The sequence below is a fragment of the Cynocephalus volans genome, chromosome 6 (genome assembly GCF_027409185.1).
Source record: "Cynocephalus volans isolate mCynVol1 chromosome 6, mCynVol1.pri, whole genome shotgun sequence".
NCBI lineage: Eukaryota > Metazoa > Chordata > Mammalia > Dermoptera > Cynocephalidae > Cynocephalus > Cynocephalus volans.
In genome coordinates this window covers 119,268,596-119,283,553 of record NC_084465.1, presented here as the reverse complement: position 1 = coordinate 119,283,553, position 14,958 = coordinate 119,268,596, and the positions used below count along the sequence as shown (strand labels likewise).

At 45.0% G+C, this 14,958-nt stretch overlaps 1 protein-coding gene across 1 annotated transcript in view; it reads left to right on the top strand.

Moving 5' to 3' along the window:
* The window catches only part of OTOA (otoancorin), an 85,878-nt gene extending 85,453 nt beyond the window's left edge, over window positions 1-425 (top strand). The window contains exon 29 of the mRNA XM_063100666.1: window positions 355-425. Within this exon, the coding sequence (XP_062956736.1) occupies window positions 355-425 (71 nt within the window). The remainder of the gene's footprint in view (window positions 1-354) is intronic.
* Window positions 426-14,958: the final 14,533 nt, after the last annotated feature.

Below are 14,958 nucleotides of genomic sequence, written 5' to 3'. Positions count from 1 at the left end.
TAAACTTGCTTAATTATCAGAATCATCTGATAATGAATGATGCTTGAAATACAAATTCCTGGGCCTCCTCCCAAACTCGCTTTATGAAAATCTCCAGGGGAGATCCCGGCGTTTGCATTTTTAATAAGCTCCCCAGGTGATGCTTCTGATTCTGGCAGATCTGGTACACGCTGATTCACACAGTCTTATTTAATCCCCCCTCCCCACCTGCCCTCCCACTTGAGGTCATTATTCCCATTTAAGAGGTGAGCAGATCAAGGTTCGGAGTTGAGTGGTCCCAGAGAGAGTCAGGGAGCATCGCCCTCTGCAGCTGCCGAGACCTCACACGTACTCTCGCTTTGTGTTTGCTTTTAGGAGCTCCCATGTCATGGGGCCTGTGGCTTGGCTGCTCCCTGATGGTTCTCATGGCCAAGCCCCTGTGGTGAGTGGCTTCAGTGCATTGCTCCATGGTGCCGCAAGCAGCCAGCCAAGGTGTGTAGAGACAGAGGATGCTTCAGACTGTGGGAGAGCCCTACCTGGACCCAGAGCCTCAACTAGGGCAGTGACACCCCAGGGCCTTGACATTTAAAAGGCACCAAAAGGAAAAATAATTGTTAAAAATGATGTTGCAGAATTTTAAGCCAGCCAGTGTTCTCAGCAGGGAGCCCTTCTCTGTCCTGCTTCAGCCTCTTTTATTTTCCAGCTTGGAGACAGAGGAGCTTTAGGGAGGGAACAGTGCTTTCTGTTCGCAGCATGAGGACCTCACGTGCAGATTGTTGCCCTCCCTCCAGAGAGAAACCGGAGAGAGGTGGGAGCAGGAAAAGGCGCTGCTGTAGCCAGGGCCTGATCTGGTTTCTGCTCTGGCTTAATTTCACTTCTTTGGAGCTCCAGGCTGCATTGGATTTCTCTTTCTTCAACATTTAGCAGAGCTGAAATAAATGAATCCCTCAACAGAAGCCAATATTCCTGCCTGATTGCTGGGGCTAATTGATGTGTTGGTGGGCATCGCATTGCTTGGAAATTAAAACATTTAACATGGCTCAACATTAAATCAATTTTTAAATTCATTTTCCAGAATGCCTTCCATTTCCTTGGGAATCAGCTGAATGAAGGTTGTGGAGTTATCAGTTAAGCTTTCAAAATATTCCTTTTTAAAAAAAATTTTGGTGGGGGTTGTGGCTCTTCTTGTTTTAAGTTGGTTTGGGGGATTGGTTGAAATGAAAAAAGTACAGTGCGTAAGTTGGCCACCGATGTGGTTCTGGTACAGCTAAGCAAACTTAGCCCCCTGGCACAATCCTTCTGGGATGAAGTTCCTTCTGGGATGTAGTACCTTCTGGAAATTGCCAGGATGCCCTCGGCCTTAGGCTTAGGACATCAGAGCTGAGGAAAGGGGGACAGCAGGGGTATTTGCCACCTCTCAGGTGTTAACCTTTGCAAAGACAGCAGTCGAAGCTGCTTGGCTCAGCATTCCTCAGTTGGCAAGTGTGGCATCTTGGATGCTTCTGTCCTGCCACTAGCACATCTGGGTTCTTCTCTCAGTCACCCCTCTACAGTAAATGTCTCATCTGGAGAAGAGAAAAAAAGGCCCACACGAGTTTCCAAAAACCTGTGGTGTTCCATAAGAGGTGGGTGGTTTTTACAGGCAGCATTAGTAGCTATTGTAGAGTCTGATATATTTTCACATATCACACGTGGTTATTATGGAAAAGTAAAAGACTGTAGCATGGAGGTGTGGTCACATGGGTGTTATTAGAGTCCTATTTGGTTTTCTTTCATCTTGGTGGGAAAGTGGCAGCTAATGTTGCTTTTCAAGGAAAAACAGATCATTTATTTTGTTACAAACAACACCAGCCTCCAGTTTGGCTGGGCTGGACCAGCACCTGGAGAGGATGCGGGATGAGAATGTGTCTGTGCAAATTCCGATCAGAAAGGCCTTGGATCTTACTCAATATTCCTACTTTCTACTGGCCTTGGATTATCCTGGACACATAAAAGCAAACAGTAGTAGAAACAACTCCCCTTGAGCCAGACTTCCCACTGCCAATTTCATGTAACTTTGTATCTCACGTTAGTTTTTGATCACTTATTTCTGGTCTAATTCCTAGATCATTTTTCCCATCTTGAATAATAATAAAAGCTGCTCATTAGCTCATTCATCATTACAACCCTGCCAGGTAGATACTGTTAATAATTCCCCTTTTCCAGACAACGCGACTGAGCCCGAGAGAGGTTGGGGAACTCTTATCTAAGCCTCCCAGATAGCAAGGATTTGAATCCTGGCTTCTTTTTCTCCGCACTGTGCTGACTCCTGGACGGGTATTCTTTAACTTCTCTAACAAGTTAGATCAGAGAGAGATTCTGCAAATCTCATCACCTCCTCCTCTGGCGGGAGGCCAGCTTGCCTCGCAGCATGTATAATTGGTGATCGCCTCCGGCAGGAAGACAAATCTAGCTTATGCCCTGCAGGCCTCCTGGGGTCTCGGGTTGTAATGTGCAGTCCTTTGCATGCAGGAAAGCAGCAGGTCACACTGGAAGGGTCTGCTTTCATTCACCTTCCAATATCAACCCTTCCAATGGACGCCCAGCCTCCACCTCTACAGCTTCCCCAGCTGGATGCAGGGATTATGGTCACTTGCCAGCAGGTTAGAGTGTGCTGGCCGTAGTTCTGATTGGTCAGGACCTCTGTCATACTGGCTAATAAATATTTTGAATATTAGCCCAGCTAGATCCTTTTGAAGACCTCCCACCTTCAGACCCACTCTGGACACTGAGCCTGGCTCGATGGGGGCAGGAAGTTTTCCCGTTACCTACCATCCAGCAGGATTTTGAATTAAGTTATTCTTACTAGTCCTGGTTCATAGGGGTTGAGCCATAACAGCCAGTAAAGGGCTGTGCTGCCAGAGGGAGGATGCTGTGTCTTGGGGTGTGTGTGTATTTGCGTATGTGTGTTTACTCGGCTTTACTGAAGAAATGCTGTCATGGAAGTGAATTACAACACAGTAAACAACTTAATATTAATTATTAGACATTTTTTGGCCTTAAAAGTTATTTGCCCATCCTTGCCTCTTGAGGGGCCTTTAAAAACACCTATATTGCCTTCCCCCTATAAAAATATATATCATTATATGTTTTATATATACAGGGGTCTTCAAAAGTTCATGGAAATATATTATCTTTTAATTCTATTTTTCTGTGGACTTTTTGTAGTACCCTCATAAGATATATGTCATAGACGTATGATAAAAATTTAAGCATTGCAGAATTTCCAGGTCATACAATGTCTAGTTGGGACAGCTACAAAGCGTGTGTCTTGAAGTAGTCCTGAAGTCTGTACACCCTCTACGAATCTATTCAGGATGTCCAGTGATTCCTGGGATTCTTCGCTCACCATAAATGGCTCATTTTATACTTCTCTGCCTCCAGCGCCCTAACTACTGATTGTTTTAGGAAGGGATGTGGGCTTGTCAGCTCACCAGCAGGTGAGGTCCATATTTGCCTTCACTTCCATGAACCAAACTAGAAAGAAGCTGATGGAATACGGAGGTAAGCAATGGTGGGGCTGTCCTTTCCCAGGAGAACTCTGGCCTTGGGGCATTCCCTCCAGTCTCTGAGGCACTCTGGAACATCCCTGTGTGTGGTGGACTAGATGATTGACCCGACTCTCCTGCTTGCTCCCTTTGTTAGGGTCACACATCCAAGCCTTTGCCATGTGACTTTGTAGTGCATCCAGCAGGTAGCGTAGTGCATCCTTCCCCACCCTGCCAACGCCAGCCTTTGGTCATTGGAATGTGAGCAGACACGACATATCCCACCAGCAGAAGTTTGAAATGTGCTTGCATGATTTGGTTCGACCTCTTGGTAATTGCTTCTCCATGTGAAGGGACAGGTGGAGAAGACCTGAACTCAGGCAGAAAGACAAGCAAGTGCAAAGACCCAGAGGCAGGATTGCAGCTTGGTGTGTTTGAGGAACAGCAAGGTGGCCACGTGGCTGGGACCAAGGAGTGTGGGTGGTGAGGTAGAAGATGAGGCTGAAGAGGTGGCGGGGCCAGACCTGCAGGGCTGGTGGGCTTCACGGGGCTTTGCTTTGTGGCTCTGAATGAAATGAAGGTGGGGCCCATGTGGGGTCTTTGCCCTTTACAGTGCTTTTGCCAAGACACTAGGGCAACTTAGAAAAAGCAGCTACGGCTCCTGGAGCTCCTCTTGCACATTCTCTATGCATTGCCTGGCTTCCCTTAGTTGCCATCCTGTTGCCTCCTTGAAAAGGAGCCCTTACATCATTTCAGCTTGACAAACATTGTCTTAGAAGGTTTGATGTGGCGTCTTGTTTCCCGGCTCTTCCCTGTATCCCACGTATGGAGAGAGACCATCCTCACCACCACACTGCTAGCTCCTGACGTCGGACCTCCTCCTCCTGCCCACAGCAGGCGTGTGAGCAGCCAGGCGGGCGGGAGTCCCTCTGTGTCACCTATTCAGAGCTGGCTGGATCCAGGAACTCGAGCAACATCTCGAGGATTCAGTCTCCCTCTTGCTGACTCCTGACTCTGCATTCTTTTTTCTTGTTTTAATTAATTAATTTTTATTGAAACAGTCAATTGTACATATCTGTGGGGTACAGAGTTGACTATCAATACCTGTGTGCAATATGTGATAAGGATATTCTCAAATCAGGATAAGGAGTATATTCAACATTATACAAGGTAGTTGTCCTTTGTGGCCCCTTTACCAATTCCTTCCTTACCTCCTCTTCCTCCCCCTTTCCACCTCTGGTAACCTCAGTTCTGTTCTCTCCTTTTGAAAGTTCAATATATTATTGTGATGGTTGTATCTTTCTTTTAAAAATTATTTAGTTTTTTATTTCCCATTTATGAGTGAGAACATGTGGTATTTCTCTTTCTGTGCCTAGCTTATTTCACTTATAATTTTCTCCAAGCTCATCCACGTTGCTGTGAGTGGCAGTATTTCATTCTTTTTTATGGCTGAATGATATTCCATTGTGTAAATATACCACATTTTCCTTATCCAATCATCTGTCGATGGACATTTAGGTTGGTTCCATATCTTGGCTATTGTAAATAGAGCTGCAATAAACATGGGAGTGCAGGTGTCCCTTTGACGTGATGATTTCCATTCCTTTGGGTATATACCCAGCAGTGGGGCTGCTGGATCATTGACTCTGCTGCATCCTTCAGAGCTGGCTTCTTTTCTACTCTTATGGCGTCCATTCAGCTTTAGGCTTATACCTAACATTGCAGCAATATTGAGAGACATCAATCTCTCCTGGTCACTTCAGCAAAAGTCCCTGGATTAGCTTCAACTGGGCCTACTTGAGGCAGGTGCCTAATTCTTATCTGATCCCTGTGGCCTGGAAGATGGACACACCAGTTGACCAAGGCTAGATCAGGTTACCCTAAATCCTACTTCAAATAACATTGACTGAACAGAAAAGGGCTGATTCCAGAAGAGTTCAGTCACAAAAATGTGGTAGGCAGAATTCTAAGATGGCCCTCGAGGCCCCTGCTCCGTGGTGTGCAGGCTCCGTGCAGACCCCTCCCCTCGAGTGCCGGCAGGACTGGTGAATGGGATGGAACATCCCTCCCATGACTGGGTTACTAATCAGTTGACTTTGAGTTAATTGAAAGGGAGATCTGGGTGGTCTGACCTAATCAGGTGCACTTTTGAAAGGGACTAGGCTCTTCCTGAAATCAGAGACAATCCAAGTGTGAGAAAGCTTATGGAGGGGCCAGAGGGCAGGGACCTAGGGTGGCCTTTAGGAGGTAAGAGAGCAAGAAAACGAGAACCTCAGTGCTATAATCACAATGAATGGAAATCTGGAAACAACTAGTGAGCTTTAAATGAGACTGCAGCCCCAGCTGACACCTTGATTTCAGCCCAGTGAGACCCTGAGCCTTCAAGCTGTACTTGGACTTCTGACCTACAAAGCTTTGAGGTAATACATTTGTGTTGTTTTAAGCTGCTACAGTGTGTCAATTTGTTACACAGCAATAGAAAATTAATACACAGAATAAGGGGAAAATACTGGGTAGGCCAAAGTGACTGATGTATATGATCAGCGAGAGATAGGCAGCTGTCTTTGGTTGAAATATACTAGCCCTGGAATTTAAGCTTAGCCTGGAAAGTATGACCACATCTCTGAACCCTGCCCTGGAAAGAAGTTTTCTTGGGTGGGCATTCTGTTCTGTTTCAGCTCCTCTTTCTAGGATCTTTTGCTTCTTACAACGAGGGGGGCCTGGTATGTTTGTTTATCTTCTGCATTGTCATTTATAGTGATTCAGCATCAGTGCCTCCTTCCTCATGATACTGTGAATTTTCTTTGGAGAAACACTCTTTTCAGACTCTCATTCCAGTGGCTGAGATGGAGTTAAGCCCAGCTTCAGCTCCAGTGGCAGGCCCTGAATCATTTTAAGCCAATCAGCATTTCCCATTCCCCAGGCCGTAGTGATTGATTCAGGGATGGGGCAGTGAGAGCCAGGCCTTGGATTTGTATTCAACTGTTGGAGTAGAGAGAGAGAGACTCTTTCCTTCTGGACACGAACTGGTCAGCTTTCTTAAAATAGTGAGAAGAGAAGCTATGTGAAGGAACAGGATTAAGAAATGGAATAAGAAGAACTGGGTCCTGGAAAAAGTTTTTGTAGCCTGGATCAAACCATACCTGCATGTGTTCCCCTGGACCAATTCAGTTACATGAACAAACTTGGGTTGGCTTCTCCTCCCAGTGTATTTTCCTTAATTATTGGATGCCCACAAATTGTTTTTTCTTGTGGATGCAGCTGATGACAAAGTAGCCTGTTTTCTCTCTAACCAGAACAAATTGGGCACCTTGGTTTCACAGGAACCTAACAGAACCAGTCTTTACCTGAGTTCCTGATGGGTTACAGGGATCCTGTTTTTGAAAAATTTCTTTACGCAGATGACAAAACAGTGAAACTCTGTGTGAGGCTTGCATCTTAAGCCCTGGGCTTGTTCTGGAGATCTATTCTTTCTGCTCCACAGGGCCTTTCCTTGTTGGGAATTTGGCCTCAGGGGTCTGAGTCATACCCAAGTGACTCCAGGTACCCAAGTTTGGATGCAGGTCTGCTTGTCCAACTGGGCCAGTGCTTCCTGTCCCCTGAGGGCAGCCAATACCATCTCCTGCTTTTCTTCCTCCTGATTTAGCATCACACAGGGCAAGAATTCTGGGCTGGAGGGGAGGGGCCTTTCATTCCCTTGTGTGGTCTGAGTCTGCTTACACAGCAGCCTGTTCTTACCTTGTCTGATTTTCTGAACAGCGTCAAGCATCACCTCGTCATATGTCTCATTGTGAAGGCTCCTCTGGTCTTCACATAGATGCAGCAGTCTTTTCTCTTTGTTAGTGTATAGTCATGAATTTAACATCCCTGACAGTCTCCATAATCAAACACCAGCATAGTTGTGTCAAGTACGTAGCCATAGAAATGAAAGAACAGAAGCTTGGGAATGATATGTGATGATGCTGCATCCTGACATTGGGGCCTGTGAACATACTAAGGTTCTTCACGCCCCATCTCCCCCTTAGGCCTGCCACACTTGCAAAAATCCTGTGGCATGCTCAGAGACCTCTGCACTCTCCCACGGCACCTCTAGTTTTGGGTGGCAGTAGTTTCTTCCAGTGGCTCCAATGCTTCCTTAGTCCAGGCTCTGGGAATTCTCTCTTGGTGGATGCAGCAGTGTGGGGCTGAGGTTGGGGGCTTTAGTCCTCCTCAGCACACTGCCGGGGACCCCTCTAGAGAAGACTTTAACTTTAAAAGCTATTTTGTGTTTCTCCATGTGGGTTTCTGCATACCAGCTTCTGAGAGCCTATGGTGTCTGCTCATTCCCAGAACTGTTATGACTTCTAACTTTGAAAAAGCTCATACCAAGCTGTCTGGCTTTTTGTTTATGTCTTGGATACTTTCTGCTTGTACCTCCGAATCCACTGTCAACTCTTCTCAACTCCGCTCTGCCTCTAGCTTCCAGCTGAGATTGACCAAGGGGGACCCAGCAGGAGATTGGAGGTGGAAGGAGAGGACAGGGTATTTATTTCCCAGATCCCTTCCTGCTAGGCAGAGGGTTGGCAGTGTCTCGATTGCTCCTGTTGGGCAGCTCTTTCTCACAGCTACACCTCTCTCTGGGTTCCAGGAGTCTCTCGCTCCCCTTTCCTTTTAGACCTGGGCAGTAAGGGCTGTTGGTCATTCCAGGGCATTTCCCATCCTTTGTTTTCTCTTAACCTGCACACAGCTCTGTAAATAGTCTCTTCCCTAAACTGTCCTCAATTATCCCCATCAGAATGTGCTGTCCGTTCCCTGCCAGGACATGACTGCTCCATTTCAAATATCCCATATCAAAGAGTGCACCCCTAAATGCTGCAGAGAAGTTTCCCAGTGTCCCTATGATTTGAGGGGGAGCTCCAGCATGGCCTGAATTAATGCTACCCATTTAATCTCATCAAGTGTGTCACTGATGTCATGAAGAAGCCTACCTCTTCCTTCTGGCTTGGGGGACAGCCAGGCACTGCTGTAGTTAATGATTCTGGACACAATCCTCAAATTAACCTGGGTATCAGCTGAGTCTATCCAGCCAGTGAGGAGCCCCCAATTCCATGGCCAAGGAAAACCGAAACCTCACCAGGATTTCTGCAATCCCTGCCTCTGGGCTCTTCCTAATTATAGGCTATTAATGCACCTCATCTCCCCACGTGTGAATCCTCTCAAATAATCCATCGATACAATGCACTAGTGGGTAATTTAGTAGACAGCTTCTAAGATGGTCCCAAATGATCCCTGCCTGCTGTGTGACCCCTGCCCTGAGTGTGTGGGCTGGACCTAGTGACTTGCTTTTCATCAGGAGAATACAGCAAAAATGATGGGATGTCACTTCTGAGATTAGGTTACCCGAGACGGGACTTCTGTCTTTTTGGCACATATTCTGTCTTGGCCTCTCACTTGCTTGCTCTGATAAATCAAGCTGCCGTGTTGTGAGCTGCCCTATGGACAGGCCCACAAAGCAAGGATCTGAGGGTGGCCTCTGACACCAAGTGGTGAGAAACTGAATCCTGCCAGATCATGTGAATGTGCTTGGAGGTGGATCCTTCCCCAGTCGAGCCTTAAGAGGAAACTTGGCTGATACCTTGAGAGCAGCCCGTGGATGACCCTGAAGCAGAGGGCCCAGCTAATCCATGCTCAAATTCCTGACCCACAGAAACTGTGAGATAATAAATGTGTGTTGTCTTAAGCTAAGTTTTGGTAGAATTTGTCACATAGCAATAGATAGCCAATACAGCTGTGTAGGTTTTACTGATGATTCCAATGGGGAGACCAAAGTGAAATTTACATTGCACACAACAAGTAACTAACCAATTCACCTGGCAATTTGGTGCATCCTCAGCTCGCAATGCTGAGGGATCCTCTCTCGTATTCTTGTTTTCTCTCAATACCATTCTTCAATTTTGCCATGTCCAGCTTCATTGGATATCATCTTTCTCTGAGTTTCCTATTTCTCTTTCCATTTGGCAAAGAATTTTAGTTCTTTCCGACTTCTACTCCCAGACTTGTTGACAAACTCCTCAAGGTGTTCAGCAGGGAAAAAAAAAAAAAAAAAAAATCCTCCCTATCAACGCAGCCCATCTTTCTTGGGTAGCAGTGAGGATTATAGATATATACAATATCAGTTACGTAAGTCTCTCAGCTTCCTCTCGCATAGATTGCTATTCAACAGCTTAGAGCTATTGAAAAATTCATGCAAACAAAATTTTAATGTAACAAAGAAAATGTGCTTATGCACTGTTCAAATCAACTTATCATGTCATAGGTGAAGGAGAAGTACATTCCACTGGAGAAAAGCTTTTAAAACCCTCTGCTTTTTGACATTTCAACCAGTATGTTAGATAAGAAGGCGGCTGCAGAAATACAGTTAGCAACATTGTTGGAAGATATAGGCTAGAAAAGAGTTCAAGAATATGTATCCATTGAACTTGATGAAATAATTTTAGAGGCTGAGACTGTGAAATCTTTACAGTGCAACTGTAGAGACACTGTAGAGCTCCTGTTTTGCAGATTTTGATTTGGTTGGTTCATGCAGGCAAACCCTGGGTGAGCTGAGACTTTGTTAAAAACCTAACACATACCCAGCAAGAAAGATAAATGTAGGTGTTTACACCAGTGTTTTAAACATGTGATCCAATAAGTCAGCAAAAATGCAGCGAAGTAATTATAGTAATGTTTAAAAAAACAAAAAGGAGCAGGAAAATCTTCAGGAGCAGGATTTGTATGAAATACATCTGAATGTGGCTATTCTGACTGCTCTACCTGAAGGTGAGCCACCATCAGGTCTCACCTGGATTCCTGCGACAACTTTCGAGCTCTTCTCCCTACCTCAGACTTGCCTCCTTTGGGTCTATTTTCAGCACAGCAACTTAAGAGTGATACTTAAAAAAAATAACTCAGAGAATTATTAATAATAGCCAAAAGGTGGAAACAACCCAAATGTCCATCAGCTGAATAGATGAATGGATAAACAAAATGCAGTATATCCATATGATAGAATATTATTTGCCAGTAAAAAGGAAGGAAGTACAAGTATTCAAATTTATAGAGACAGAAAGTAGAATGGTGGTTGTCAGGGGTTGGGGGGGAGCGGGGAATGAGGGCTGTTGTTTAATGGGTATGCAGCTGCAGTGCTGCAAGGTGAAAAGGGTCCTGGAGATTGATGGTGGTAATGATTGCCTAACAATGTGAATGTACTTAATGGCACTGAATTGTACACTAAAAATGGTAAAGACTGTTAAAAAATAAAGGAATGAAGTTCTGACGCCTGCTACAACATGGATGAGCCTTGAAAACTTTATATTAAGTGAAAGAAGCCAGACACAAATGCCACATGTTATATGATTCCACTTATATGAAATGTTCAGAATAGTCAAATTTATTTTATTTTTATTTTTGTCCTTTTCGTGACCGGCACTCAGCCAGTGAGTGCACCGGCCATTCTTATATAGGATCCGAACCTGCGGCGGGAGAGTCGCTGCACTCGCAGCGCCGCAGTCTCCCGAGTGCGCCATGGGGTCGGCCCAAAATAGTCAAATTTATATAGACAGAAAGTAGAGTAGTGGTTGCCTGAGGCTTTGGAGGGGGCAGGATTGTGGGAAATGAGGTGTCTGCTAATGGGTTCAGACTTTCTTTCTGGGATGATGAAAATTTCTAAAATAGACTGTGGTGATGATAGCACTAGTCTGTAAATATACTAAAAACCAGTGAATTGTAAATTTTAAAAGGGTGAATTTTATGGTATATGAATTATATTTCAATTGAAGCTGTTAAAAAAGAAAAGCAGATGTATGAAAAACTTGAATTTTGGGGAGCTATATTAGCCAGGCCCTATCCAGTCTGGAATAAGAACAAATTCAATTTGGCTACTGTACGCTGAAGAGTAAACTGTTCTCAACACTCAGTAACACACCATAGGTAGAAATGGTGATAGGGCCAAAGGAACGTGTTGTTTCAGGGCATATGAGAAAAAGGTCAGATCATGAGATTCCTCTGCTCAAAACCTTCTGATGGTTTTCCATGGTACTCAGAGTCAAAACTAAAGTTCTTTTTTTCCCTCTTCATATTTATAATTAAAAAAAAAATTTGTCCACAAAACAAGTCTTAATATATTTAAAAAGACTAAGATCATAGAAAATATGTTCTCTGACCACAATAACAGAAGGAAGTTTAGAAAATTCACAAATGTGTGGAAATTAGATACACTCTCCTAAATAAACAATGGGTAAAAAGAAAAATCACAGGGAAATTAGAGAGTACTTTGAGATAAAGATCAAGGTGCAACCTATCAGCATTTACAGGATGCAGGGCTCTTGCAGTGCTTAGAGGGCGAAATCAAAATGAAAGAGCCTGAAGTCGCCTACACGGCTGAACACACCCAGTCTCCCACCCCGGCTAGTCAGTGCTATTACTTACATCAGCCACGCTGGCCCCCTCCCTGTCCCTCCTGTACTCCAGACCTGCTCCTGCCTCACGGTTTTGGGCTTGCTGGCTGCCCTGTCTGCCTCCAAGGTGCCTCCACCAGATTCCCTCCTGGCTTGCTCACTTATACCTCCTTCAAGTCTTTGCTCAAATGTCACTTCTTGGCCACCTTCCTGACCATTCCACATAAAAGTGCATTCCTGACATTTTCTGTTTTTCTTCCCTGCTTCATTTTTCTCTGTAGCACACCTGATGTTTTACATAGTTTACAGTCATGCATTGCTTAATAATGGGGATGCGTTCTGAGAAATGTGTCATTAGCTGATTTCATTGTTGTGTGAACATAGCAGAGTGTACTTACACAAACCTAGATGGTGTAGCCTACCACACACCTAGGCTATATGGTGTAGCCTATGGCTTCTAGGCTACAAACCTGTACAGCATGTTACTGTACTGAATCCTGTAGGCAGTTGTAACAATGGTAAGTATTTGTGTATCTAAATGTACCTAGGAGGGGTGGGGCATGATGACAGACTAGAGGTGCCCAGTGTGCGGTCCTGCCACAGAAAGGGACCAGAGCAAGGAACAGACAGCTAAGTACAGAGGAGAGCATTGGTGGGAGAGCATGGGAGGGCAGTGGGAACCTGGTGAGGACCCTGTGGAGTGTGAAAACCAAGCAGGGTGCATTAGAGGAGGAAAAGGCAGGTGATTTCAGCCACTACCACGTCTCCACCACCAGGATCAGCCAGGAGGAATTCTCCCTTGCAGAGGAAAGAATCTGCTCTGCTGTGAGCACTTCACAGTGGTAACCCTCCTCCTGCCCCTTCCCGGCCTGCCCCCACCATCGCTGTGGTTGCCTGTGCCATTGTCTAGTTCCAGAGCCATGACCCTTCTCCCTACACAGGAGTTTGTCCCAGGTAGGGCACCCCACCATGTGGCCCATACTAGCCACCTGCACGGCTCCAGACTTCCAGCTGCCCGTATGGCCTCAGCCGCCCCAGCTGCCTGCAAAGCTCCAGATATCCAGATGCCCATATAGTCCCAGCTGCCTTGGCTGCCCACATGCCCCCATCCGCCCATGTGGGCTCAGCCACGTGCATGGCCCCAGCCACAGATGTAGCTGCTAGTGCCCCCTGGAACTACTGAGTCTGTCCAGAACTGCTGAGTCTACCCAAAACAGCTGAGTGTACTCAGAACTACTGAAACTAATGAGTGTACTTGGAACTAAAATTAAAATACCCCACCTAATGGAGGGGGGAGTTTCTCTCCTCAAAAGCCACTCCAGAGTAATAGGAGAAGCAACTGCTCTACAACATGATTAGGCATCAATGTAAGGATACTAGAAATATGAAAAGCAAGAAAATATGACACCACCAAAGGAACATTGTAATTCTTAAATAACAGTCTCCAACAATAGGAAACGCTTGAAATGTCTGAAAAGGAATTCTGAGTAACTATCTTAAAGAAACTCAGTGAGGCACAAGAAGACTCAGATGACACAATGAAATGAGAAAAACAATCCAGGACATGAAGGAGGAAATTTAGGGAGAGATAAATACCATAAAAAAGAATGTAACAGGACTCCTGGAACTGAAAGACTCATTCAACAAAATAAAAGCTACAATTGAGAGTGTAAGCAGCAGGCTAGAGCAAGTGGAAGAAAGAATTTCTAATCTTGAAGACAGTCTTTTCAAAATAACCCCAGCAGAGAGAGAGAGAGAGAGAGAGGGAGAGGGAGAGGGAGAGGGAGAGGGAGAGGGAGAGGGAGAGGGAGAGAGAGAGAGAGAGAGAGAGAGAGAGAGAGAGAGAGAGAGAGAGAGAGAGAGAGAGAATAAAAATAAAATGAAGAAAATCTAAGAGAGCTAGCAGACAACCTTAGGTGCACACACCTCTGAATCATGGGTGTTCTGGAGGGGGAGGAGAAAGGAAAAGGCATTGAGAACATATTCAATGAAATAACAGCATAGGAAGTAGTAGCTGTTAAGGAGATATCAGCATCCTAGAAATAGTTTAGGAAAATGTCACACAAGTTGCCAAAATGGTTCAAGTGTTCCTTTTAAATTGCAGACTCTTGAGGGTAACTTATACAAATAAGAGCAATCATTCTCTTATTTGTACAATTTCCTCCTCATTTTTTTGCTCCATCTCCCAGGCAATTGCTTGGAGGATTGTTGAACATCATTTGATAAGTGGGCCTCTGCTGCTCTTCTCCCAGGAACAGGTCATATAGAACTGCCCATGTGAGAAGCAGCTCACATCCACCGAGTCCACAGCTGCAGTTAAGAGCAGCTGCCTCATCCAGTAGACTGGGGCTTCTATTTGAAACACTGCTGGTTTTCCCTTGTGACAGTGTCTTGATGTGTGTGGTATGTATCTCCTGGTCATAATGGCCTCTCATACAATTCCAGAGCATAACAATCTATCTCTGAGTTTCTTCTCACAGTACCCCCAAGGTGAATTCTGCATGAACTAAGTGTCCTATATTTTATTTCATTTTTTTAAAATTTATTTTTATTAACATATTCATTGTCACAAATCATACTTTTTCTTTATGCCCCTTATCCCATCCCTCCCCTTTCCCCCTCCCCCTCCCCTTTCTCCCTCCCCCTCCCCTTTCTAATAACCATAGATTTGTTCTCTCCATCTGATAGATTAACTGTTCCTCTGTTGGTTTGTTGCCTAGATGGTCTGTCCAGTACTGAGACAGTCCTCCCCTATTATCATAAATCAGCTGATCCTTCTATTACTCTGGAGTGTGCTTTGTGGAGAGAGAGGACCTGTTTTTCTTTCTTTCTTCTTCTTCTTCTTCTTTTTTTTTTTTTTTTTGGTCTCTGGTGCCTCTCCTTGTGTTGATGCAGTTGAGAGGCGGGTGTGCCATCTGCACAGTGGCTTTGACTCCTACCATAGAGACTAGCTGCCTTTGTGGCAGCTATGGCAATTGTAGTGACTATCATGGGCTGCCTGTGTGGAAATGGTGTTTTTGGTGTGCTCTTTACCTGGG